General features: G+C 43.5%; 1 protein-coding gene across 14 annotated transcripts in view; it reads left to right on the top strand.

Moving 5' to 3' along the window:
• Window positions 1-21,521, top strand: part of sgip1a (SH3GL interacting endocytic adaptor 1a) — a 120,143-nt gene extending 98,622 nt beyond the window's left edge. For 5 of the 14 annotated variants that reach the window (XM_090236192.1, XM_090236187.1, XM_090236189.1 and 2 more), the window contains 10 exons: window positions 3,018-3,148; window positions 3,413-3,569; window positions 7,009-7,068; window positions 9,034-9,145; window positions 9,390-9,545; window positions 9,938-10,073; window positions 10,312-10,514; window positions 10,753-10,817; window positions 17,985-18,149; window positions 18,461-21,521. In XM_090236192.1, the coding sequence (XP_090092318.1) occupies window positions 3,018-3,148; window positions 3,413-3,569; window positions 7,009-7,068; window positions 9,034-9,145; window positions 9,390-9,545; window positions 9,938-10,073; window positions 10,312-10,514; window positions 10,753-10,817; window positions 17,985-18,149; window positions 18,461-18,483 (1,208 nt within the window). In that variant the 3' untranslated portion in view covers window positions 18,484-21,521. The remainder of the gene's footprint in view (window positions 1-3,017; window positions 3,149-3,412; window positions 3,570-7,008; window positions 7,069-9,033; window positions 9,146-9,389; window positions 9,546-9,937; window positions 10,074-10,311; window positions 10,515-10,752; window positions 10,818-17,984; window positions 18,150-18,460) is intronic. The other 9 variants (XM_090236193.1, XM_090236188.1, XM_090236196.1 and 6 more) reach the window with 6 other exon arrangements.
• Window positions 21,522-27,092: the final 5,571 nt, after the last annotated feature.

Here is a 27,092-nt window from a genome sequence, read left to right as displayed (position 1 = left end):
AGACATCTAAAATATGTATTTTCCAGACGTTGAAGTTAGGTTCAATTTAAATGATGAATGAAAGTTGAAAATACATCATATTCTAGACATGTATGTTTTACCTGGACCTGTCCTGTTTTTAGGATGTTAGCATGTCAGCACATTTTTTTTATTTGATTCGGCTCAATGTAGGTTAGGTTATTTGATCAGAGGAACCTGCATGAGGTAAAAAGTTTCCTTCTCATTACATTATCATCCATTTTATCTCCAGCCTGTAATCTACAGAAAGGCCACATACTGTACTATTTCTACCATATACTATATCTGCTACATGATTTATATTAGGTCATTTTTTTGACAGAAAGTTGGTGGAGTGCTGAAGCGATACATCTCTCCAACAGCACCCTGGAGAGGCACGCTGGGAATGGACAAGATAAATAGTTTGTGTCCCTGCCTTTGACAAAGTGGGCACTGCTTATCACAGGGCAGCATCAGCGCTCACCTAAAATGCCTATATGCCACTGGTTGAGAGAAATTATCATTGTTTTTGGGCAGAATTCTGAGGTTTTATATTTGTTGTTAGAGGTGCATCTTGGTCCTCACCAACAGCACCATGAGCGGGCCAGTCTTGCTGAAATATAGCTAAACCGTTTGACGAGGAAAAACACTGGATGTTTGGCGTCTTCTTTTAAATAATGTTTATTAATTATGAAATTATTAAAAATATGAATAACAGTCCAGCCAGGAGGCCACTAGAGGCCTGCAGGAAAGGGCTACAGTGATTTACACCACACACAATCTTGCTTTACAATCATCACAAACTCTGTTATGTAGTATTGTTCTTCTGTAGACCAGACCGTGTAGTGTACATGACCATGATGAGGACAAGGATCGTTTGTTTAGTTTAACACAAAGGGAATGGGAAACCAGGATTGAGGACTGAAAACACAGCTGGGACAGATCTCGCTGACGCAGCATCGGAACGTCAGGATGAGTGGAAATTCTGGCCCGGAATGTCTTGTCCCACTGTGGGAAAATAGTCCCCCAATAAATGGACTGGCCCAAGTCAAATCAAAGTTTATTGGTTGCGTACACAGTTTAACAGGTGTTATAGTTGTGCACCGAAATACATATGTTCCTAGATCCTAACAATGCAGTCAAATGTCAGACATTACAATTTTTTTTATTAAAAGGCAAGTACAGTGGGACAAATCCAGTTTTCAACCCAAATAGCACTGTATCAAAATTCACACTGAACACTGAACAGGCAACCATGGGACTGGTGTGTGTTGTGTTTCACTGGAATTTTTTCTAATTCAGCTCAGTAGCAATTCAATCAAACATAATGTTCTGTAAACAGGAAACCAGGTTAACCAATCATTATTCCAGAATGTACTAGATGTTCTTGACTCTGTCGTCTGGTCAGCTTTTTGTTTTCATGTTCAAAGATCTCCTTAGATTGTAATGTTCTAACTCTCTGGACAGTGATGTCATGATGTTCTAACTCTCTGGACAGTGATGTCATGATGTTCTAACTCTCTGGACGGTGATGTCATGATGTTCTAACTCTCTGGACAGTGATGTCATGATGTTCTAACTCTCTGGACAGTGATGTCATGATGTTCTAACTCTCTGGACGGTGATGTCATGATGTTCTAATTCTCCGGATGGTGATGTCATGATGTTCTAACTCTCTGGACAGTGATGTCATGATGTTCTAACTCTCTGGACAGTGATGTCATGATGTTCTAACTCTCTGGACAGTGATGTCATGATGTTCTAACTCTCTGGACAGTGATGTCATGATGTTCTAACTCTGGACGGTGATGTCATGATGTTGTAACTCTCTGGACAGGGATGTCATGATGTTCTCACTCTCTGGACAGTGATGTCATGATGTTCTAACTCTCTGGACGATAATGTCATGATGTTCTAACTCTCTGGACAGTGATGTCATGATGTTCTAACTCTCTGGACAGTGATGTCATGATGTTCTAACTCTCTGGACAGTGATGTCATGATGTTCTAACTCTCTGGACGGTGATGTCATGATGTTGTAACTCTCTGGACAGGGATGTCATGATGTTCTCACTCTCTGGACAGTGATGTCATGATGTTCTAACTCTCTGGACGATAATGTCATGATGTTCTAACTCTCTGGACAGTGATGTCATGATGTTCTAACTCTCTGGACAGTGATGTCATGATGTTCTAACTCTCTGGACAGTGATGTCATGATGTTCTAACTCTCTGGACAGTGATGTCATGATGTTCTAACTCTCTGGACAGTGATGTCATGATGTTCTAACACTCTGGACGGTGATGTCATGATGTTCTAACTCTCTGGACGGTGATGTCATGATGTTCTAACTCTCTGGACAGTGATGTCATGATGTTCTAACTCTCTGGACAGTGATGTCATGATGTTCTAACTCTCTGGACGATAATGTCATGATGTTCTAATTCTCCGGATGGTGATGTCATGATGTTCTAACTCTCTGGACGGTGATGTCATGATGTTCTAACTCTCTGGACAGTGATGTCATGATGTTCTCACTCTCTGGACAGGGATGTCATGATGTTCTCACTCTCTGGACAGTGATGTCATGATGTTCTAACTCTCTGGACAGTGATGTCATGATGTTCTAACTCTCTGGACAGTGATGTCATGATGTTCTAACTCTGGATAGTGATGTCATGATGTTCTAACTCTGGACAGTGATGTCATGATGTTCTAACTGTCTGGATAGTGATGTCATGATGTTCTAACTCTCTGGATAGTGATGTCATGATGTTCTAACTCTCTGGATAGTGATGTCATGATGTTCTAACTCTGGACAGTGATGTCATGATGTTCTAACTCTCTGGACAGTGATGTCATGATGTTCTAACTGTCTGGATAGTGATGTCATGATGTTCTAACTCTCTGGATAGTGATGTCATGATGTTCTAACTCTGGACAGTGATGTCATGATGTTCTAACTCTGGACAGTGATGTCATGATGTTGTAACCCAGATGTCTTCTTGTCCCCATACAGAAGCATCCTCTCCAGCTCGTCCTGCTACACCATCAGCTCCATCAGCGGTTTTCAGCAGCCCTCCCCCTCCCCCTCCACGCCCCACCTCACGACCCAAATTGCCCCCTGGGAAACCCAGCAAGGGGGACATGGTATGTGATATCGTCCATCTCTATTTACACTGTACTTAAACAGAAACAACAACAGCTCTAATCCTGCCTCAAAAAGCACACTCCCCCTCTTAAGATGTTTATACTGTATGGTACCTCCATATCTTGAGATATCTGACCTTTCACTTTTAGCCCCCCAAAAATGTATGCTGAACTGTGAGGGTGTCTGAACATAAAAACAGTGATACTAGTAAATCCTGTAATCTCTCTCTCTCTCTCTCTCTCTCTCTCTCTGTGTCCCTCCAGAGCCGGCCCTTCAGTCCCCCGGGCAGTCACTCGTCCAGCCCCCCTTCCATTGCCCCCCTGGCCCGGGCCGAGAGCACTTCCTCTATCTCCTCCAACAACTCCCTGAGTGCAGCCACCACCCCCACCGTCGGTAAAAATCTCACCCTTTCTGTGTCAGGTGTGTGTACACCATCCTCTCCTATCTCTATCTGAGCTAGTGTGGTTATTTGTGCTACTGTGGTAGTCTGTGCTGTGTTGCCCGTGTTGCTTGGTCAATTTCTCCTACCTAGATGGCCGCATCCATTTAAATTCCGTTCAACGGGGTATGTTAGTATGTGCCATGCGCACTGGTTTGAGTGTGTCAAGAACTGCAACATTGCAGGTTTTTCAGGTTTCCTGTGTGTATCAAAAATGGTCCACCACTCAAAAGACATCCAGCCAACTTGACACAACTGTGGGAAGCATTGGAGTCAACATGGTCCAGCATCCCTGTGGAACACTTTCAACACCTTGTAGAGTCCATACCCAGATGAATGAAGGCTGTTCTGAGGTCAAAAGGGGGTGCCCGAAGGTGTTCTTAATGTTTTGTACACTCAGTGTATATCTTCTCGAGTACAGTATTCACTCAATGTATTACACTGCATTTCTGTGAATGTGGTATAGGATTTTCAAGAATAGAAATGCCTAACAAGTCATAATGTAATGGTTAACTATACTGTAACTATTCACTCAGCTAGGGGAAAAGGAACCTACAGTACAGTATATTACAACACAATACAGGCCCTCATAAGGAACATATGGTATTAAACCCAGAGCGACATTGTAAATCTTCACTTAATTGAAGCATAATGTGGTTAAGGTTTGCTGGGTATTCACTGTGTTTGTTAGATACACAAAGCAATATCCATGCATCATATTTTCCTTAGATAAATAAGGAGAACAGTAGAAAATAGGCTTAGTGAGCGGAGAGCCCATAAGTGAAGTGCTGATCATACCTTGTGTTTCGCATCCCGTTGATTTTTTTCCTCAACATTTTTCATCCAGCCATAATATTTGAGTTCACAACATGAACCATTGTGTCTTACATGGTTTTATTGTTCAGTTAGATTTCTCCTTTGTTTTGATATGCATTCTTTTTGTTTTGTTTTTGTCTTTGACCCTTTTCCTTTTGGGCTGTCGCTTGACGTGATGTCAGAAGATGATGCATTTGTAGACAAACTGCCTACATTTGGGAGGCCTTTTGATTCTCTGGCAGGTACAGTCTAGTGTGGATGAAGGGAGGGGGGCTATCTGAGAGGAAGGGGCTGGGGCTGGGACCTGGAAGGGGTCCGGTGATGCCTATTTACCCATGATGGTGTCATACGTCATCCATCCATGAGAATGTTCTTGCTTTGTTTGATTTTGTCAAGCCGTCTCAGAATGGATGGCAGCCATCCTGTGAGGGGAGTAGATGTTGAACTGAGATATTGGAGTACGCCACAGATTACGTTTTCATTTTTTCCCTTTGATAAATGGTGGAACACCTCTCTCGCTGTCTATCTTACTCACATACTCTCACATCAAAGTATCCCAAGGATACTTTTTTCAGGAAGCTGAAATGCCATGCATCTCTTTTTCAGCTTCCGAAAACCGGCATCTTTGGCTGTCCTGCCCTCACCACAGCAACGTCCCTATTTTGTATGATAGTCATTGTGTGTGTACTGTATGGAGAGCACTGTGTTTTCAAGCATGCTGTTACTCTGCAGTCTTCAGTGCTGTGTGTGTGTATGAGTGTGTGTTCATGTGTATTAAGAGTGTAGTCTGTCTGAAGAGCTTCTGTGGCATCGAGATCCAGACACACAAACACACACTCCAGGGACGTCATTTCAGATAAACCTAGGGAATGGAAAAGTAAAAAGGGGGGGGGGGGGGTATTCCTCCAAGGAATTGAAGCTAATTTGCTGCATTTCTACACAATTTAAAAACTCTCTAATGAAATTTGTAGAACAGCAAAAACAAGCTAAATTTCCTCCAGCCATTATCACCTTGTTGCTGTAGCTTCATTCACTTCAGTCAATAGGGGACTTAACATTCTACAAGAATGAGCTGCTACTAGCTCAGCACCGGGATAACATTTCCAGTTTGGTTACATGTCAAGTCAAACAGCAGTTACCTATCTAAAGCCATCTACTACAGCCATCTTTACCTCTGCACTGTTTTGTAGAAAAGGTCATGCTGTTCCCTGCAGCTGCGTCCATGTACTCTCCATAAAGCCGGCCAGCCATACAATCATCCTTCGCTCCCGCTCCCAGGCGTCCGCATGGTCCTTAAGTCTGCTAAACTGCATGATTGTAGCAGCCTATTTTAAATAGTTGGTGTTTAGCTACACACACACACACACACACACACACACACACACACACACACACACACACACACACACACACACACACTGTGATACAGACAGATCATCTTTTGAAGTCTGGAAGGAAAATAAGTGTCTCCAGCCAGTTGGTAAATATTGTGCCACCTTCTCCTCAACACTCAGAACAACACACAGGCAGACAGGCAGACAGACAGACAGACAGCTTCCAAACTTCTCACCCTGACCCCCATCTACCCCCCTCCCTCTGTCCCAGATCGCCTCTTCTCTCTCACTCCACCCCATGGGAACATGTTTCTCTACTTCACTCTGCTCCACTTCACTGACCACCCCCATCAGAACACCTGCCCACTATTCTCTAGTGTCTTCACTCACAGTCATCCTTCACTCAATCCATCAACTCCAGCCATCTATTCACTACACCCAAAGGCCCCAATCACCCCCTAAGCAGTCGCACCTTAACACTGATCCCTTCGACCAACTCCCCTCCTCTACCAATGGTTTTACCCTCATCACTGCCCCCTGGTGTATGTCATCAGGTTGATTTGTTTATTTATTTGGATCCCCATTAGCTTTTGCAGAAGCAGCAGCTACTCCTTCTGTGGTCCACAGACAGTCCAACAGCCAGGCTCCATCTGTATTGAAAGACAAAGCATGGCACAAAAACTGTTAGAATATTAGCATTAGGACAGGAGGATGTGATTTAAAAGGATTCATGTAATGGTAATGAATGTTTTCTATAGCAGTGTGTAGATGAGTATTGTATGATGGGTGTCATTCCCAGTCAGTCCTCCTCCAGGCTTGGCTTTTTCTCTCCATGCTCCAAGAGACTCAACACCCACTATCCACCAACAGATACCTGACTTCACCTGGGCCAACCTCCAACCCCCTCCCACGCACCCACACGTGACCGTTTCACACTAATAAGCCGAGCTGTACTAAGCTTATCTGGCGTGTCCAGTTGCTTCCTGGAACCATGCTGGAAAGGACAATGTGGAAAGAATATTATCTGAGCCTGCACAGTAAGGTTCGGGTTGGACTATAGTGTGAAATGACCCACAGACACACAGCACAATTTGTTCCTCTCCTGTCCTGGTGTTTTGGCTTGCTGTGCCATGCACCCCTCTTTACCCCACCTCACCTCACTGTGTTGTGTGATGGACCTGCCATGTGACTCATGCTACTGTCCTTCTCTCTTCCTCCTCCTCTCACCCACCCTCCTCACCCACTCTCCCTCCTCCCTGCCCCACCACAGAGAATGACCAGCCTTCCCTGGTTTGGTTTGACAGAGGGAAGTTTTATTTAACCTTTGAAGGTAAGTTGTGTCTGCACAACAGCTAACTGCAGTGAACACACTCACCCGGGGTCACCCAGGCCTCATCTGTGCAAGCTTCTCCTCTAACTCCTCCCCCCTCCTTTATCTCCTCCCCCTCCTCTAACTCCTCTCACTCCTTCAGTCATGGCCACATCTCACTCCCTCCAAACGAACTGCTCCCTCTACATCCAGCCCTCTTGTCTTATTCCTCACACTCCTCCTCTCATCGTCATTCGTTCTCATTTCACATTCGGTGTCCACAAGTCTGCCGTGTCCTAAAAGATTATCAAATCAAATCACATTTTATTGGTCACATACACATTGTTAGCAGATGTTATTGCTAGTGTAGCGAAATGCTTGTTCTTCTAGTTCCGACAGTGCAGCAATATCTAACAATTCCACAAAAAATACCTAATGGAAGGGAATGGAATAAGAATATATAAATATAAATATATGGAGCAATGACAGAGTGGCTACGATGCAATAGATAATATAGAATACAGTATATACTGTACATATGAGATGAGTATGATATGTAAACATTATTAAAGTGGCATTATTAAAGTAACTAGTGATCCATTTATTAAAGTGGCCAATTATTTCAAGTGTGTATGTAGGCAGCAGCCTCTGCGCTAGTGATGGCTGTTTAACAGTCTGATGGCCTTGAGATAGAAGCTGTTTTTTAGTCTCTCGGTCCCAGCTTTAATGCACCTGTACTGACCTCACCTTCTGGATGATAGCGGTGTACACAGGCAGTGGCTCGGGTGGTTGTTGTCCTTGATGATCTTTTTGGCCTTCCTGTGACATTGGGTGCTGTTGGTGTCCTGGAGGGCAGGTAGTTTGCCCCCGGTGTTGCTTTGTGCAGACCGCCCTCTGGAGAGCCCTGCGGTTGTGGGCGGTGCAGTTGCCGTACCAGGCGGTGATACAGCCCGACAGGATGCTCTCAATTGTGCATCTGTAAAAGTTGTGAGGGTTTTAGGTGACAAGCCAAATTTCTTCAGCCTCCTGATCATTGATCGTTCTTCATGTACTTTACTAATCTCTGTTTGTCATTTTCTTTTTTGTGTGGACTTACTCTCTTTGGTCTTTTGGGTTTGGATATTGATCTCTCTCTCTGATTTTGTCACAGTGACTCAGCATCAACAGTATGTCTGGAATACGCATGTCCTCTCTCTCTCTCTTTGTAAAACAATTGTTCATTCTTTATTTCTGTCAGTCTTCTCAGTGTTTCTGAAACACAACGTACCTCCTCAGGTAACTGGCTTTATTAACCCTCCTACTGTAAATATAGTGAAACCTGAAATTGTACAACAATGTCCAACAGTCTTGAGGGACTTCACATCGATTTACAGTACATCCAACATTTCATTTAACAAGGTAATGGGATATCATAGGAGCTAAACCCACCCACACATCATACACATGTATTGGTTCTCATTTCAATTACATAGATACAGTATGTGACAATGGAGTAGTGGCCTGAGGGAACACACTAAATGTATTGAGTAAAGTGTTACGAAATGTAATATTATAAATTGTATATAACTGCCTTAAATGTGCTGGACCACAGGAAGAGTAGGCAGCTAATGGGGATCCTTAATAAATACAAAATATGAATACAGTGATTCTCTCACACACTCTTTGGTTCTCCATCTTCATCCATACATGGCTGTTGAGAGATGGAGAGTTAGGGAACAGAAAATAGAGGGTGTAGTACAGGAAGTGGGAGGAGTCTAAAGGACAGAGATGTAGTGGAGCAGCCAAGAGAGGGATGAGAGAACAGTAGTAGCTCTGGTGGTTTGTGAGGACTATGGACATGGGTTGTGTTTAATGCTGAAAGTCTTCCTTCTCTCTTTCTGCTTTTCATTCTGTCTCTCTCTCCAACATTTTTTTTGGTCTGAGTGAGTCTCTCTCTCTCCCTCCTTTCTGTATTGCTATTAAATGTGTGTGTGCTGTCTGAAACAGGCTGCTCCAGGGGACCCAGCCCTCTCACCATGGGGGCCCAGGACACCCTTCCGGTGGCGGCAGCTTTTACTGAAACAGTCAATGCCTTCTTCAAAGGAGCCAACCCTAACAAGTAAGTCCACTCAAACACATTAGGAGATGTCTCTCACTGTATGCACCCTCTCTTTCTCCCCCTCTCTGTCTCTCTCGTCCCTTTCTATCTTTCTCCCAATTCTCTCCACTCTCCACTCTCTCTCTTACTCTTTTTCCCTCTGTCCATTTCATTTCTATGATATCTCTCTCCTTGCTTTACTCTGTTCTCCTCTTTGTCCTCCTTCGGACGCTCTAACCTCCTCCTCCCGTGTCCCTGTCAAAAGGTGTGTTGTGAAGATCACAGGCGAGATGGTGCTGTCGTTTCCAGCGGGGATCACACGGCACTTTGCCAATAACCCATCCCCTGCCGTGCTAACCTTCAGCATAACCCACTACAGCTGGCTGGAGCATGTGCTGCCTAACCCCCAGCTACTCTGCTGGTAAAGACCACTATAACACCCCTCACACAACTCACCACGCCCTGTAGCATTTAGAACATGTGCCATTGAACGCCTAAAATCATACTGTAACAAAACAATCCACCCGTCCAGTTCTGACTGGGCTCTGAGTCACTGTGAATTCATCCCAGTGGTCTGACTAACCACCTCATTCCAAGGTTATTCTGCACTCTCATGTGTAAAATGCATCAGAGCTGTTGTTGTTGTATAGCACTCAGTATCTGTTTGCAATCTCTGCACTGCAATAGTCCTGACCTCTGTGTAGTAGATACAAAGATAACTTGTACTCTGTTGTCTATGTGTTGACTTAAGTTTAGAGGGATCAATCATGACATTAGATAATATGATAAAATACATATTGCCTGCCCACATAGTGACACCGCCACAACACCCAACCCTGACTGCAAGACCTTCTGGGTGAACATGCCAAACCTGATTACCCATCTAAAGAAGGTGGCCGAGCAGAAACCCCAGGCCACATACTACAATGTGGACATGCTCAAATACCAGGTGAGCTGAACTATGTTCTACTATAGAGATACAGAAACCAATACCAGGTCAGCCCATCTCTCTGTCTGCAACTGGTACTAGATTATAGGCTGATCCATAGAGATCAAGTGATGTCTTCTTTCTGTGACCCATTTAAAACCAGATATTTAAAGTCTGTCCTGTCCAGTCTGTATCCATAGTTACTATTCCAGTTTAATGTTATTATGCATTCTTTCCTCTGTATTGTTTATGTGTGGAGGTATCAGCGCGGGGCCTCACGTCGACCCCCCTGAACCTGGCAGCCAGTTGGCGGTGTGAACCCACCAGCACGGACCTCCGGATAGATTACAAGTACAATGGCGGCTCCATGACAACGCCCGTGGCGCTCAACAACGTCCAGTTCCTGATCCCTGTAGACGGAGGAGTCACCAAGCTACTGGCTGTGCTTCCCCCTGCCGCATGGTAAGACCGAATAGTATACTGCATGTCAGAACTGTATACAATACATTTCTATTGAATTAAATTAACTTAATTTGATCATTAAAAGTTGAAGGCTGCTTCGGAGACATCCCGTGGCTCTATGGCTCAGTGGTGAAGACATTCATTTTTTGTGTTTGAAAAGGCCCATTTCCCAGACCCAGATTTAACCTATTCCTTGCTTTTAGAGAGTAACAGATCACATTTGATCCTGTTCTTCCAGGAATGCAGAGCAGCAAAGAATCCTGTGGAAGATTCCTGATATTTCCCAGAAATCTGAAAATGGAGGTAAATAACCTTGTTTATACCCAGGAGGAATCAGTAATGCCTTGTTATCATCTTCTCCACTAAAGTACTAATCAAAAATAATTGGTGAAGTCGCGTCATGACAACGGGCTCTAAGGGCTTGAAACACATCAATAACGTTTTTCTGCAGAGTACTTGCGAACTAAGTGCAAACCAATTTTACATGTAGAATCGTGCAAAAATGTCAGCAGTCGATCAAATCAAATTTTATTTGTCACATATACATGGTTAGCAGATGTTAATGCGAGTGTAGCGAAATGCTTGTGCTTCTAGTTCCGACAGTGCAGTAATAACCAACGAGTAATCTAACTTAACAATTTCACAACAACTACCTTATACACATAAGTGTAAAGGGATGAGGAATATGTACATAAAGATATATAAATGAGTGATGGTACAGCACGGCATAGGCAAGATGCAGTAGATGGTATCGAGTACAGTATATAATATGAGATGAGTAATGTAGGGTATGTAAACATATAAAAGTGGCATTGTTTAAAGTGGCTAGTGATACATGTACTACATAAAGATGGCAACATGCAGTAGATGGTATAGAGTACAGTATATACATATGAGATGAGTAATGTAGGGTATGTAAACATTATATTAAGTGGCATTGTTTAAAGTGGCTAGTGATACATTTTTTACATCAATTTTTCCATTATTAAAGTGGCTGGAGTTGAGTCAGTATGTTGGCAGCAGCCACTCAATGTTAGTGATGGCTGTTTAACAGTCTGATGGCCTTGAGATAGAAGCTGTTTTTCAGTCTCGGTCCCTGCTTTGATGCACCTGTACTGACCTCACCTTCTGGATGATAGCGGGGTGAACAGGCAGTGGCTCTGGTGGTTGTTGTCCTTGATGATCTTTATGGCCTTCCTGTGACATTGGGTGGTGTAGGTGTCCTGGAGGGACTCTGGAGAGCCTTACGGTTGTGGGCGGAGCTGTTGCCGTACCAGGCGGTGATACAGCCCGACAGGATGCTCTCGATTGTGCATCTATAAAAGTTTGTGAGTGCTTTTGGAGACAAGCCGAATTTCTTCAGCGTCCTGAGGTTGAAGAGGCACTGCTGCGCCTTCTTCACCATGCTGTCTGTGTGGGTGGACCAATTCAGTTTGTCTGTGATGTGTACGCCAAGGAACTTAAAACTTACTACCCTCTCCACTACTGTCCCATCGATGTGGATAGGGGGTTGCTCCCTCTGCTGTTTCCTGAAGTCCACGATCATCACCTTTGTTTTGTTGACGTTGAGTGTGAGGTTATTTTCCTGACACCACACTCTGAGGGCCCTCACCTCCTCCCTGTAGGCCGTCTCGTCGTGGTTGGTAATCAAGCCTACCACTGTAGTGTCGTCTGCAAACTTGATGATTGAGTTGGAAGCGTGCATGGCCATGCAGTCGTGGGTGAACAGGGGGTACAGGAGAGGGCTCAGAACTCACCCTTGTGGGGCCCCAGTGTTGAGGATCAGCGGGGTGGAGATGTTTTTACCTACCCTCACCACCTGGGGGCGGCCCGTCAGGAAGTCCAGTACCCAGTTGCACAGGGCGGGGTCAAGACCCAGGGTAGAAGCGCGGTGGCTAGGAAAAGCTCAGTAGAAAGGCAAGAACCTAGGAAGAAACCTAGAGAAGAACCAGGCTCTGAGGGGTGGCCTGTCCTCTTCTGGCTGTGCCGGGTGCAGATTATAACAGTACATGGCTAAGATGTTCAAACATGCATAGACAACCAAAAATAATACTACTAATAATAATCACAGTGATTGTAGAGGGTGCAACAGGTCAACACCTCAGGAGTAAATGTCAGTTGGCTTTTCATAGCCGAGCATTCAGAGTTCGAGACAGCAGGTGCGGTAGAGAGAGAGAGAGTCAAAAACAGCAGGTCCGGGACAAGGTAGCACATCCCGTGAACAGGTCAGGTTTCCATAGCTGCGGGCAGAAGAGTTGAAACTGGGGCAGCAGTACGACCAGGTGGACTGAGGAAAGCAAGGAGTCATCAGGCTAGGTAGTCCTGATGCATGGTCCCAGGTTTCAGGTCCTCCGGGAGGGGAGGGAGAGGAAGAGCGAGAGAATTACAGGGAGCATACTTAAATTCACACAGGACACCGGCTAAGACAGGAGAATTACACCAGATATAACAGACTGACCCTAGCCACCCAACACACAAACTATTGCAGCATAGATACTGTAGGCTGAGACACGAGGGGTCAGGAGACGCTGTGGCCTCATCCGACGATACCCCCAGACAGGGCCAACCAGGCAGGATATGACCCCACCCACTTTGCCAAAGCACAGCCCCCACACCACTAGATGGATATCCGCAAACCACCAACTTACTACCCTGAGGCAAGGCTGAGTATAGCCCATGAAGATCTCCCATACGGTATGAACCCGAGGGGGCAACAACCCAGGCAGGAAGATCAGATCAGTGACTCAATCCACTCAAGTGACACACCCCTCCTAGGGATGGCATGGAAGAGCCCTAGTAAGCCAGTGACTCAGCCCCCGTAATAGGGTCAGAGGCAGAGAATCGCAGTGGAGAGAGGGGAACCGGCCAGGCAGAGACAGCAAGGGCGGTTCGTCCCTCCAGTGCCTTTCCGTTCAACTTCGCACCCCTGGGCCAGACTACACTCAATCATAGGGCCTACTAAATGAGTCTTCAATAAAGACTTGAAGGTTGAGACCGAGTCTGCGTCTCTCACATGGATAGGCAGATCATTCCATAAAAATTGAGCTCTATAGGAGAAAGCCCTGCCTCCAACTGTTTGCTTAGAAATTCTAGGGACAATAAGGAGGCCTGCGTCTTGTGACGTTTAGGAATGTACGGCAAGACCAAATCAGAGAGATAGGTAGGAGCAAGCTCTTGTTGGTTAGCAGTAAAACCTTGAAATCAGTAATATGGTCACATTTTTTGGTTCTAGTCAAGATTCTAGCAGGCGTGTTTAGCACTAACTGAAATGTATTTAGTACTTTATCCAGGTAGCCGGAAAGTAGAGCATTGCAGTAGTCTAATCTAGAAGTGACAAAAGCATGGATTTGCTTTTCTGCATCATTTTTGAACAAAAAGTTTCAGATTTTTGCAATGTTACGAAGATGGAAAAAATAGAGCCTTGAAAAATTCTTGATATGTTCGTCAAAAGAGAGATCAGGGTCCAGAGTAACGCTGAGGTCCTTCACAGTTTTATTTGAGACGACTGTACAACCATCAAGATGAATTGTCAGATCCAACGTAAGATCTCTTTGTTTCTTGGGACCTAGAACTAGCATCTCTGTTTTGACCAAGTTTTTCCACAATTTTCCACTTCCAGGGAGTACAATTTTGGGGCTTCACCATGTTTCATCGAAATGTGCAGCTGTGTATCGCCCGCATAGCATTAAAGGTTAACGTTATGTTTCCGAATGACATTGTCACGCCCTGACCTTAGAGATCCTGTTTATGTCTCTATTTAGGTTTGGTCAGGGTGTGAGTTGGGTGGGTATTCTATACTCTATTATTTGTATTTCTATGTTTTGGCTGTCTATCGTTGTCTCTGATTGAGAACCATACTTAGGTAGCCCTTTTTTTCACCTGTCTTTGTGGGAAGTTAACTTTGTTTGATGGCACATAGCCTTAAACTTCACGGTTTGTTGGTGACATGTACTATTAAAAGTATGTACGCTCATCACGCTGCACCTTGGTCCTCTTCTTTTAACGGCCGTGACAGACTTCACCAAGAGGTAAAATATATAGTGAAAACAATAGTGGTCCTAAAAAGGAACCTTGAGGAACACCGAAACTTACAATTGATTTATCAGAGGACAAACCGTCGACAGAGACAAACTGATATCTTTCCAACAGATAAGACCAAAACCAGGCCAGAACTTGTCCATGTAGACCAATTAGGGTTTCCAATCTCTCCAAAAGAATGTGGTGATCGATGGTGTCAAAAGCAGCACTAAGGTCTAGAAGCACAAGGACAGATGCAGAGCCTTTGTCTGACCCCATTAAAAGGTCATTTACCACCTTCATGAGTGCAGTCCCAGTGCTATGATGGGGTCTAAGACCAGACTGAAGCAATTTGTATACAGCCTTTAAAAAAGGAATGGTAGATTCGATATAGGCCGATTTTAGTTTTTAACATTTGCTGGGTCAAGGTTTGGCTTTTTCAAGAGAGGCTTTATTACTGCCACTTTTACCTCGCCCCTACCTGGGCTCGAACCAGGGACGGACCCTCTGCACACATCAACAACTGACACCCACGAAGCATCGTTACCCATCGCGCCTCAAAATCAGCGGCCCTTGCAGAGTATGACGTAGAATTTCGTCGCGGGCAGCATTTGGTTCTTTAACGCACGCACACATTCATCACTCCTCCCTGCTCCATTATCAGATAAGTTAACAATGTGGGTCGACACACAAGTTAACTTCCCTGTCTTAGTACATACATTTCACACTTATGTCAATGTTCATATTTAATACAAGCAATATGTATTATACTTATCCATGTTGTGGATGAGCACTTTGTTTGTTTGTTCTGTTCCTCTCTATCTCTGTAACTTCCAGGTATGCTGGATAAGGACCCGAGCAAAGGGAATGGGCTGTCTTTGTAGTGCCTGTCCCAAATGGCTCATTAATGTAAATGTGCATATTAAAAGACACTGTCCGTAGTGATGTCATTTTGGAAATGTTATGTGGTGATATTGTTTAAAAAATGTGTTGCAATGTATATCCTTTAGCATGTTTAGTTAATGGAAAATGTAGGTTTGACTAGGTAATTGCTTAATTAATTTGTGTTAATTGTTCTGAGGGGAGGGGCTAGCCCTATAAAAGTAGCCTCTCTTTCAGTTCATGAGGAGGCATTTTTGGATTGAGCTGTGAATGGGGCAGCATTGTTTTTAGCTGTCCCATAAGGTATATGTTTGATGGCAGTACTGTGAATGGGGCAGCATTGTTTTTAGCTGTCCCATAAGGTATATGTTTGATGGCAGTACTGTGAATGGGGCAGCATTGTGTTTAGCTGTCCCATAAGGTATACGTTTTATGGCAGTACTGTTGTTTTTGTTTTCCGGAATCACTTTGTAAATAAACACCCTGAAGCACAGATGAACATTTGCGGCTCCGCCATCTTTTTATTTTGATAGAGGTTAGGTTTTCCAGTATAGCCTTCTGGCCTACTCTACGTGACACAGAGCAAGGGGAACAACTACTTCAAGGCCTCAGAGCGAGTGACGTCACCGATTGAAACACTATTAGCGCGCACCACTGCTAACTAGCTCGCCATTTCACATCGGTTACACAAGGTATCATGTAATAACCCAAAAAGTGTTAAACAAATCAAAATATATATTATATTTTTGATTCTTCAAAGTAGCCACCCTTTGCCTTGATAACAGCTTTGCACACTTGGCATTCTCTCAACCAGCTTCATGAGGAATGCTTTTCCAACCATCTTGAATGAGTTCCCACATATTCTGAGCACTTGTTGGCTGCTTTCCCTTCACTCTGCGGTCCAACTCATCCCAAACCATCTCAATCGGGTTGACGTCGGTGATTGTGGAGGCCAGGTTATCTGATGCAGCACTCCATCACTCTCATTGGTCAAATAGATTTCCACCAGCCAGATGCTGCTGGAAGTGGTGTTGGAGGGCCGGTAGGAGGCACCCTTTCCTCTTGTCTAAAAAAATACCCCAATTCCCCAGGGCAAATATATTGCCCTGTGTAGGGTGCCGTCTTTTGGATGGGACGTTAAACAGGTGTCCTGACTATCTGTGGTAACTAAAAGATCCCATGGCACTTATCGTAAGAGTAGGGGTGTTAACCCCGGTGTCCTGGCTAAATTCCTAATCTGGCTCTCATACCATCATGGTCACCTAATCATTCCCAGCTTACAATTGGCTCATTCCATCCTCTCTCCTGTAACTATTCCCCAGGTCATTGCTGTAAATAAGAACGTGTTCTATGTCAACTTACCTGATAAAATAAGGGTTAAATAAATAAATGAATAAGAAATAGCCCTTACACAGCCTGGAGGTGTGTTTTGGCTCATTGTCCTGTTGAAAAACAAATGATAGTCCCACTAAGCGCTAACCAGAAGGGATGGCGTATCCCTGCAGAATGCTGTGATAGCCATGCTGGTTAACTGTGCTTTGAATCCTAAATAAATCTGACAGTGTCACCAGCAAACCACCATCACACCACCTCCTCCATGCTTCACGGTGGGAACCACACATGTGGAGATCATCCATTCGCCTACTCTGCATCTCACAGAGACACAGTGGTTGGAACCAAAAATCTCAAATTTGGACTCATCAGACCAAAGGTCAGATTTCTATCGGTCTAATGTCCATTGCTCATTTTTCTTGGCCCAAGCAAGTCTCTTCTTCTTATTGGTGTCCTTTAGTAGTGGTTTCTTTGCAGCAATTCAACCATGAATGCCTGGTTCAGGCAGTCTCCTCTGAACAGTTGATGTTGAGATGTGTCTGTTACTTGAACTCTGTGCATTTATTTGTGCTACAATCTGAGGTGTAGTTAACTCTAATGAACTTATCTTGTGCAACAGAGGTAACTCTGGGTCTTCCTTTCCTGTGGCGGTCCTCATGAGAGCCAGTTTCATCATAGCGCTTAATGGTTTTTGCGACTGCACTTGAAGAAACTTTCAAAGTTCTTGAAATGTTCCGTATTGCCTGACCTTCATGTCTTAAAGTAAGGATTGACTGTCGTTTCTCTTTGCTTATTTGAGCTGTTCTTGCCATAATATGGACTTGGTCTTTTACCAAATAGGGCTATCTTCTATGTACCACCCCTACAAGAAGGAAATAAATTCCACAAATTAACTTTTAACAAGGCACACCTGTTAATTGAAATGCATTCCAGGTGACAACCTCATGAAGCTGGTTGAGAGAATGCCAAGAGTGCACAAAGCTGTCATTAAGGCAAAGGGTGGCTACTTTAAAGAAAGTCAAAGAATTTGTTTAACACTTTCTTGGTTTCTACATGATTCCATATGTGTTATTTCTTAGTATTGATGTCTTCACTGTTATTCTACAATGTAGAAAATATAAAAAATTAAGAAAAACCCTTAATTAAGTAGGTGTGTCCAAACATTTGACTGGTACTGTATATGCATGTGTATGTTTGTGCAGTATATTTAACCTTTGTCCCTCTCTGTGACGTCCCCAGGCATTGGCTCATTGTTGGCACGGTTCCAGCTGTCGGAGGGCCCCAGTAAACCCTCTCCCCTGGCGGTCCAGTTCACCAGCGAGGGCAGCACTCTGTCAGGCTGTGATATAGAACTGGCTGGGCCAGGGTACCGCTTCTCACTCATCAAGAAGAGGTTCGCTGCAGGTGAGACACTGCCTTTCTTCACTTACTCTGCTAAACAGAAGTAATGTCACCTAAATCTATTATGGAGTGCATCCCATCCTTCACAAAATATTAGAATAAGGGAAAGATTGACTCAAATTAGTGTGGCGCTCATAGTGTAATAATAACATGATTATAAACTAATAGTGTATCACTGTGATATTAATTGGTGTTATTACACTGTGTTGATACAGTATTATCGTAAAATATGTTTTGCTATGTGTACATAGTTGCATGTATGATTCCTTTTTACACATAAGTATTCAAACCCAAGGCATGTTTGTCATTTTCAGGAAAATACTTGGCAGACAACTGATACTTCATACTACTACTGAACAAATACACTGGAGATCATCATCTCAATGGACTAATGAAATCCTATACTACAGAGGACAGACCTACACCACCACCTCCCTACAGACAGACAGTTCTTTCTAAACCTTCGAGACAGACAGGCCAAGGCCACACAGCCTACTGTACCCAGCAGTATTGTATAGCTTGCATATAGTCTCGTGGACCGTTTTAGGGTGTAATTATTGTATTTGTAAAATGTATTAAAATGTATTAATTTCAGAACATCTGTATTGCTGCTGCTCTAGACATCCACCCGGGTTTCCCTCTCTAAAGGTACATGCTTCTGCCTCTCTATCCCACTCTCTAACGTGTGGTGTTCAAACTTAAGCACTGCTACAGCTACCTAGCTACTCAACCGCAAAATCACGCTCTCAACCGTGAACCTAACACATAATACACTGAGTATATTTTGATGCAACAACAAATATGAGGTATTAGGAGAGGATGTATGAAAAGACCATTGGGTTGTGCCATTGAGTGAACTAAGATGAATAGACGCACCATGATGTCACACTCCTCCATTCAGTTTAAGGGAGGGGCTAATTCTTGCTTCTCACATGCCTCTGATGGGACACGGTTAGAGCTACCATGGAATTCTGGGTATTGGAGTTTTTATGTTGTTGGGTTTTTAACAGTTAATGCGTTACACACTGGCATAGCAGGTTTAAAGGACATTGTTCATTTGGATGGGGACCATTACCAGACTCCTCTCTCTTCTTTGAATGCAGTGATTTAACATCGGCTTCAAACATATACTCTCAACATTTTCCTCAGAAATTATCAGAAAGTCCTGAGTAGTTAGGCAGCTGCAACAATAAATACATTCTTGGTTGCAATATAAAACAAATATAATATGTTTCCCTCAATAAAAAAACCTGTACAAAGTCTTATTTTAAATGAATAATATATATCTGAAAGGGCGTTTGGTGTTTTCCTTGTATTGTCAAATAGCCTTTGTTGTCCCTGACACAACAGTGGTAGTACTTCAGAGTACATTACAGCATTCTATTTTTATTTATTGATGATAATGATTTAAAAAGTATGTAAAAAAGTATGTGATTCTGTATATTAATAGAATTTCAATGGTATTGCAATTTAGAATGAAGGTATAAATATTCTAAATATCTTTTTTTGTTATCTGTGTAGTTGGGTAACCTGTGTACAGTATAATGTATAAGGTATAATTTTAGAATTTATTTCAGATATATAATTTTTTAACTCAAGTGCATCAGAAGATTTGACTACAGTATATATGCGCGTGGGGGGATAAAATAAAAAAACAAGATGAATAGCACCTGGATGTGTACGTCAGGCAGTATGAAAGCAGTGTTATTTAGAGTTACACTAATAGTTATTACCTTGGATAATCAGTCAGGTTTTGACTATGTTCTGCTCTGTTTCCATTCACCTCAATGTGTTATTCTGCATCAAACAGCATGAACTCTCCTTCGGATCAAACCAACCAGCGCTTGAATCCATGGCTTTATTTTGCATAATGGTAATGGTCTCTGTGAGATGACATGGTGACGAGGATTTGGAGGGAGGTTAGATGACCAAAACGCTTTTTGTATTTTATGTGTGTACTCCAGACAGTCCTCTAAAAGATAGAGAAATAAGGGGAATATTTTTTTAAACAACAAAAAAACCCATCTTGTTTCATGTGAAGAACACTGTGCTGATAATTGTTAGAAACCTCCTGAATGCTCTGATATTCAACATAGAGAACTAAATGTGTGTGATGACATTTAACTTAAAAGGTCTCCTCGTGTGGGCATCATAAGTATGTCAGGATACTATCTGTACTTCATGAAGCTACATGGCACCATTTCTACACCTGCCTTAGAACAGCCATAGAAGTGTCTTACATGTCCATGTTGTCTGACCCTTTAGTTGGCATTTCTAAGTAAGGCATCAATGAATTGTGTCATGTAGCTCTCTGTATAGCTGTTTAGTGAGTAACACTTTACTTGAACATTATTGTACACACCTAACTATAGTTAACAGAAATGACATTGGTAATGTTATTACTGTTTATGAACTATGTATGATCTCTGGTCGTGCTTATGATGTAGGGAGGGTTCAAGCTAAGTGTTACGGCATGGGTAATGTAATGTGTGTCTGCACACAGTTACAGTATAGTGTTAAAGTGAAGTGGTCCACCAACCAATAGACTCGCTGATCTGTTGTCATGTTAACTGTGAGAACTGAAGACCAGAGCAGGAAGTGTGTCTGTGTGTGGCGTGCTAAGCCAGACTGCTTTGGGTACCGTACTGTTTCTCTGTCAACCACATGTGCAAGCTGTGTTTGTACAGACAATGTTAAGATGATCTGATGAGAAACTAAGTTTGCTTTTTTTCCAAAACCAATAAAAGTTATGAACTGGACAAGTTTTTGGAGCACTCTTTTTGCAACTCACAGCAGAAGTTTTATTAGTCGTAGGTACAGGATACACATGGTATACACTGGCCAACAAAATGCTTACCTACAGGTTCCTTCTCCACAATGCAACAACAATAAGAAATAACACAAGATACGAATACCAACATAAAGTAAATGCCTCAATAGAATATCATAAATATTGTGCATGTTGCTCAAATGCAGTTTATTCTGTATTTCCTCCACCAATTTTGTGTTCTGATGTACAGTGCAACACATCAAGGTTGGCTGTAACAACACTGTCTTAAAGCCTTACTAGGAATACACTCCGTCTGCTATTAAGAAGCTGTTTATAATTGTGTGCTGTGAGGGAGATCTAACTGTAGTACGATTAGCCTTTAATTCAACGTACCATGTGTACTGTACATATATGTTTGTTTCATTTTATATTTATATGGATATATTTGTTATTTCATCTGTTTGTGTTATCCAATGCACAGGATACTGAATATGAAATTGTTTCGTGTGATGTACCGTACTAATGAAATGTTCTGAAAGAATGCAGAATGAACCACCATGTTATGATGTGGGTTTTCTCTGAAATAAAGGAGGCGTATCAATTATGTTTGATCCATTGTTTTGTATTCAATTATTTTGGTCCAATGCAGTATGAATACAAAGGATGTATCTCCTTTAAATAACCTTAGTGGTCGTGACTGGTCTCGGAAGGATTAGAACAAGTCTACATTTCCTATTCTGCACTAGTATCACATCAACCCTCACTTTGCATATATTTCCTTTTTTGGCCAAGCATTCAGATTGTCTTCTCCAAGAGGATGAAAAATGATGTAACACCTTGGCAACACACAGTATTCCAGGTAAGACCTGCCAATCATCTGAGTGGGGAATTCACTGTCTCCCTTGTTTTGTATTCTGAGTGGATGACTGTGCTGTGTGGATAGAAGATGACAGATATAGCCTACACTACAGTACACACAGTACAACATTTGACCTACTCTCTTTGTCGTCTTTTTTTGTACTCGCAGACACTATTGTTTTGTTTAGTTTTATTGGTAATCGCTGTATTTAGGTGCTGTGGCGTAATGTCTGTGTTTTGTCCTGTAGCTGATAGCCTCAACTTGCGGTGTCAGTTAAAGATGGAAATGGACTTAAAGCTATATGGGTATGCAATGAAAGACTGCAGTGTTAAGAGTCAAAAAGACCAAAGCGTTTTAGTAATCCACAGTGGATTCAAATGTCACACTAAGTCATCACGTAACAGCAAAACACATCACACCCCCCATGTCAAGCATAAGCAAAATATACAGTACGATCAAGATAAGTATTTTCAAGAAGTTAAGTGAAAGTCCCTGAATTCAGCTTTGGTTCTGAACTCTCTCATCATCGACACATATACCAGAGGCTGCTTTCTTCTCGTGTCTCCATGAAAAACATCTCCAGGAAATACAGCTCCCTCCCTGCTCAATGTCATCCACACACATCAACACAAGTTCAAGTTTGTCTCAAACGCTAATTATATGCACCAAATGCTAAACCTATGATAACCGCAAGTTACAACTATATAAAAAGCTCTATCTACAAGCTCTATCTAAAAAGCTCTATCTAAAACACTATATCTAAAAGCTCTGATTTCATAACATCTATTTTGGATTGTTCTGTGCAAGTATTAATGATATGATACCTCACATTCTGTTTTTCTTGAGCCTTCTACTTGTGTTTATCTATTTATGCCTCTAGGAATAAAGCAGCAGGGCAGGTTTCCAAAGTAAGAGAGCGAGCCCAGTGGTCAAAACTGGTTGTAATGACATTATTTCAACCGCTTTGACCGCTGGGAGTCTGGGGGCCATTTGACTAGATGTTCAGTAGTCTTATGGCTTGCTAGAATCTGTTTAGAAGCCTCTTGGACCTAGACTTGGCGCTCCGGTACAGCTTGCTTTGTGGTAGCAGAGAGAACAGTCAATTACTAGGGTGGCTGGAGTCTTTGACAATTTTTAGGGCCTTCCTCTGACACCGCCTGGTATATCCTCTAATTGGTTCTAATGAGAATGGTTAATATGCTAACTGCCTGCCGTGGTCTGCCCACTGGGAACAGGCTGGCCCTGATATCATCAGCATCATAATCAGATTATAAGAGGTGGGTTCTGCTGGGCTATAATGTTCCAGAGAACAGGACTGCATAACATACCTCCATAACCCAGTCAGAGGAGCAACTGCCTGCCTGACACTGCATGCCTGCCTGCCTTCCTGCCTTTCTGACTGCCCACCTGCCTTCCTTCCTGCCTGTATGCACACACACTGGATCAGCATCACTATACATTGTTGCAGACAGACGTCACTGACTCAAATACATTGTCTGGTCAATTTATGTCATTTTGTTAGTCAAGTGGAATAACTCCTGACGAAAAATGTCAAGGTAGAATACATTCAATAAGTGTAAAGAAGTTTAAGTAGGAGGATATGGAGATTGGGGGTAACAGAGAGGGTTTAAAGTAGAAGGTAGAGATTCTCAACTCACCCTCCAGCTGTTCTGGCTCGTTGAGGAGCTGTCTCAAGCGGGAGCCTCCACAGGTGTAGATGACGGCCCTGAGGAACTCTGCCACACGGCTTCACTGCCTTCACCGCCGCCCTCACCTGGCTCAGCCCTACCACCACACACATCAGCAGGGGCAGCAGTACTGGCAACGCACTCATCACTGCTGGCTGGTTGGCTCTCTGGTGGTTGCTGTGTGTGTATCTGGGTTCGTCCCAACTGGGGTGCTCGCTTGCAAAGACCACCACAGACTGTTTCTCTGGTCTACTTTCTCTTTCTTTCTTTCTTTCTTTCTTTCTTTCTTTCTTTCTTTCTTTCTTTCTTTCTTTCTTTCTTTCTTTCTTTCTTTCTTTCTGTTTGTTGTGTTCCTGTTAGAGGAATTTAATTCCTATATGTTTACTAACCAATTCAATTAATCACTCTGCCCATTCCTAAGAATTTGTAAGATACTTAGTTGCATAAAATGGACAGATCAATAGCGTTTAGTCTCGAGAGTACTTAACATGGTACAATTTACAACAGGTTATAAACTAAAAATGACGTCATAGGTTTTAAACTGTCCCTCCTCCACTCTGATACAATGGCAGTATAGTTCACAAGCCTTCCCACATCGTCCACCACCGGTTTAGATAATTTACTACTTTACAAGGTCTCTCTTCTCTCCGGGGAAAATAAGCATTCTAGCCAGTCTGACGATAAGTTCATTCGTTTCTACCAAGGAACAGACAGTCTTTGTTCTAATTCTTGATTATAATTACACACATTATATTCAGTACTAGGATTATAATAAGATTCATACATCCATACAGTAACATAATAGTATTCTGTTTAGTCATAGTCCTGATTGAAATGTATACATAATTTAGTCATTATTGATAAAAAATCCCTTAATAGTTCCTCTCTCTCTCCCCCTTCTGCTCTTTCTCTCTCGCTCTGCCTCTTGCTGAGGCAGTAACACAGTGAACTGGTCTCTGGTTCAAGGCGTGCATCTTCCTCCTATATATACCTTTCAGCTCACCCTTTGAAGAGTCAATCAATCTCTCCCTCCCTCCCCTATACCACCCCCCATTCCGTCCCCTCATCTACCCCATCTCTCGCTCTCTCTCCCCTATACCACCCCCCATTCCGTCCCCTCATCTACCCCATCTCTCTCTCTCTCTCTCTCCCCAATACCACCCCCCATTCCGTCCCCTCATCTACCCCATCTCTCTCTCTCTCTCTCTCTCTCTCTCTCTCTCTCTCTCTCTCTCTCTCCCCTATACCACCCCCCATTCCGTCCCCTCATCTACCCCATCTCTCTCTCTCTCTCTCTCTCCCCTATACCACCCCCCATTCCGTCCCCTCATCTACCCCATCTCTCTCTCTCTCTCTCCCCTATACCACCCCCCATTCCGTCCCCTCATCTACCCCATCTCTCTCTCTCTCTCTCTCACCTATACCACCCCCCATTCCGTCCCCTCATCTACCCCATCTCTCTCTCTCTCTCTCCCCTATACCACCCCCCATTCCGTCCCCTCATCTACCCCATCTCTCTCTCTCTCTCTCCCCTATACCACCCCCCATTCCGTCCCCTCATCTACCACATCTCTCTCTCTCTCTCTCTCTCCCCTATACCACCCCCCATTCCGTCCCCTCATCTACCCCATCTCTCTCTCTCTCCCCTATACCACCCCCATTCCGTCCCCTCATCTACCCCATCTCTCTCTCTCTCTCCCCTATACCACCCCCCATTCCGTCCCCTCATCTACCCCATCTCTCTCTCTCTCTCTCCCCTATACCACCCCCCCATTCCGTCCCCTCATCTACCCCATCTCTCTCTCTCTCCCCTATACCACCCCCATTCCGTCCCCTCATCTACCCCATCTCTCTCTCTCTCTCTCCCCTATACCACCCCCATTCCGTCCCCTCATCTACCCCATCTCTCTCTCTCTCTCTCTCCCCTATACCACCCCCCATTCCGTCCCCTCATCTACCCCATCTCTCTCTCTCTCTCTCTCTCCCCTATACCACCCCCCATTCCGTCCCCTCATCTACCACATCTCTCTCTCTCTCCCCTATACCACCCCCCCATTCCGTCCCCTCATCTACCCCATCTCTCTCTCTCTCTCCCCTATACCACCCCCCATTCCGTCCCCTCATCTACCCCATCTCTCTCTCTCTCCCCTATACCACCCCCCCATTCCATCCCCTCATCTACCCCATCTCTCTCTCTCTCTCTCTCCCCTATACCACCCCCCATTCCGTCCCCACCTCATCTACCCCATATATCTCTCTCTCTCTCTCCCCTATACCCCTCCCCATTCCGTCCCCTCATCTACCCCATCTCTCTCTCTCTCTCTCTCTCCCCTATACCCCTCCCCATTCCGTCCCCTCATCTACCCCATCTATCTCTCTCTCTCTCTCTCTCCCCTATACCCCTCCCCATTCCGTCCCCATCTCATCTTCCCCATCTAGCTCTCGCTCTCTCCCCTATACCCCTCCCCATTCCGTCCCCATCTCATCTACCCTATCTCTCTCTCTCGCTCTCTCTTTTTTTCACCTCTGGGTGGAGGTGAAGCCCAGCACGGGAGTGAACAGGTCCTTCCGCCACAGCTGGATCTAATTCTAATAAAAATCATCATCTGTGTGACACATCAGTGCCATCAAATCCAATTTTATTTGTCACATGCGCCGAATACAACAGAAACACATTGAAATGCTTACTTACAAGCCCTTAACTAACAATGCACTTTTAAGAAAATAGAGGAAAATATTTACTAAATAATATAAAGTAAACATTTTAATAAAAAGTTCAACAATAAAGAGGCTTTAAACAGGGGGTACCAGTACTGAGTCAATGTGCGGGGGTACGGGTTAGTCGAGGTAATTTGTACATGTAAGTAATGGTAAAGTGACTGCATCATTCCCATTTTAGTGTTCTTTCTAATGTGAAATTACATCATGGCATGACATGTTTCCTCATGGGTAGTTTCCTCATTAGCTGACAGAAAACACGCTCATTATATTGTTTTGATGAAAGGATATGGCTACACACTTTCACAAGATCTAATTAGGCTAATTCTAGTTCCTATCACTCTCTCAGAAGAATCCACCAATTACTCAATCAGGCAAATCAATGAGGTGCTTTGTTAATTGATTACATCCTGACCTACCGGGCAAACCCCTAGAGACCCGGAAGTTCTTCAGGACAAAGTTTGGAGACAACCTGCCTGAGTCACTTTTTACAGGTCTCCCTTGGGAAACAGGTTAAATAATGATGAAATAGAATAAAAGTACCAGTATTCTGATTTGATGAAGACCCCTAAATGGGAAACAAGGGTAGAGATCTAGAGATCAGATAGACTCGGAGATAGCAGTCATAATGGTATATATGATCTGTATACTACTGTCATGTGACTCAGTCAGATGTCTACTTTACCTGTTTTTTATGTTTTTCTGCCCATTTGCTCCATAAGCAGTAGACTCCAGTCCGTTTTAGCCTTTTTACCCACATAGCAAGGACGGTTAACACCTACTTCAAATGTCAGGCAAAGCCCTTGACTACATAATGACAGCCATTAGCAGAGTTATGGGAGGCTGAGTGGGGTGTGCGTGTGTCTGGATCTCGATGCCACAGAAGCTCTTTAGACAGGCTACACTCTTAA

The sequence above is a fragment of the Oncorhynchus mykiss genome, chromosome 5 (assembly GCF_057628025.1).
Source record: "Oncorhynchus mykiss isolate SJ-2025 chromosome 5, ASM5762802v1, whole genome shotgun sequence".
Classification (NCBI taxonomy): domain Eukaryota; kingdom Metazoa; phylum Chordata; class Actinopteri; order Salmoniformes; family Salmonidae; genus Oncorhynchus; species Oncorhynchus mykiss.
This window is presented reverse-complemented; position numbering and strand designations above follow the sequence as displayed.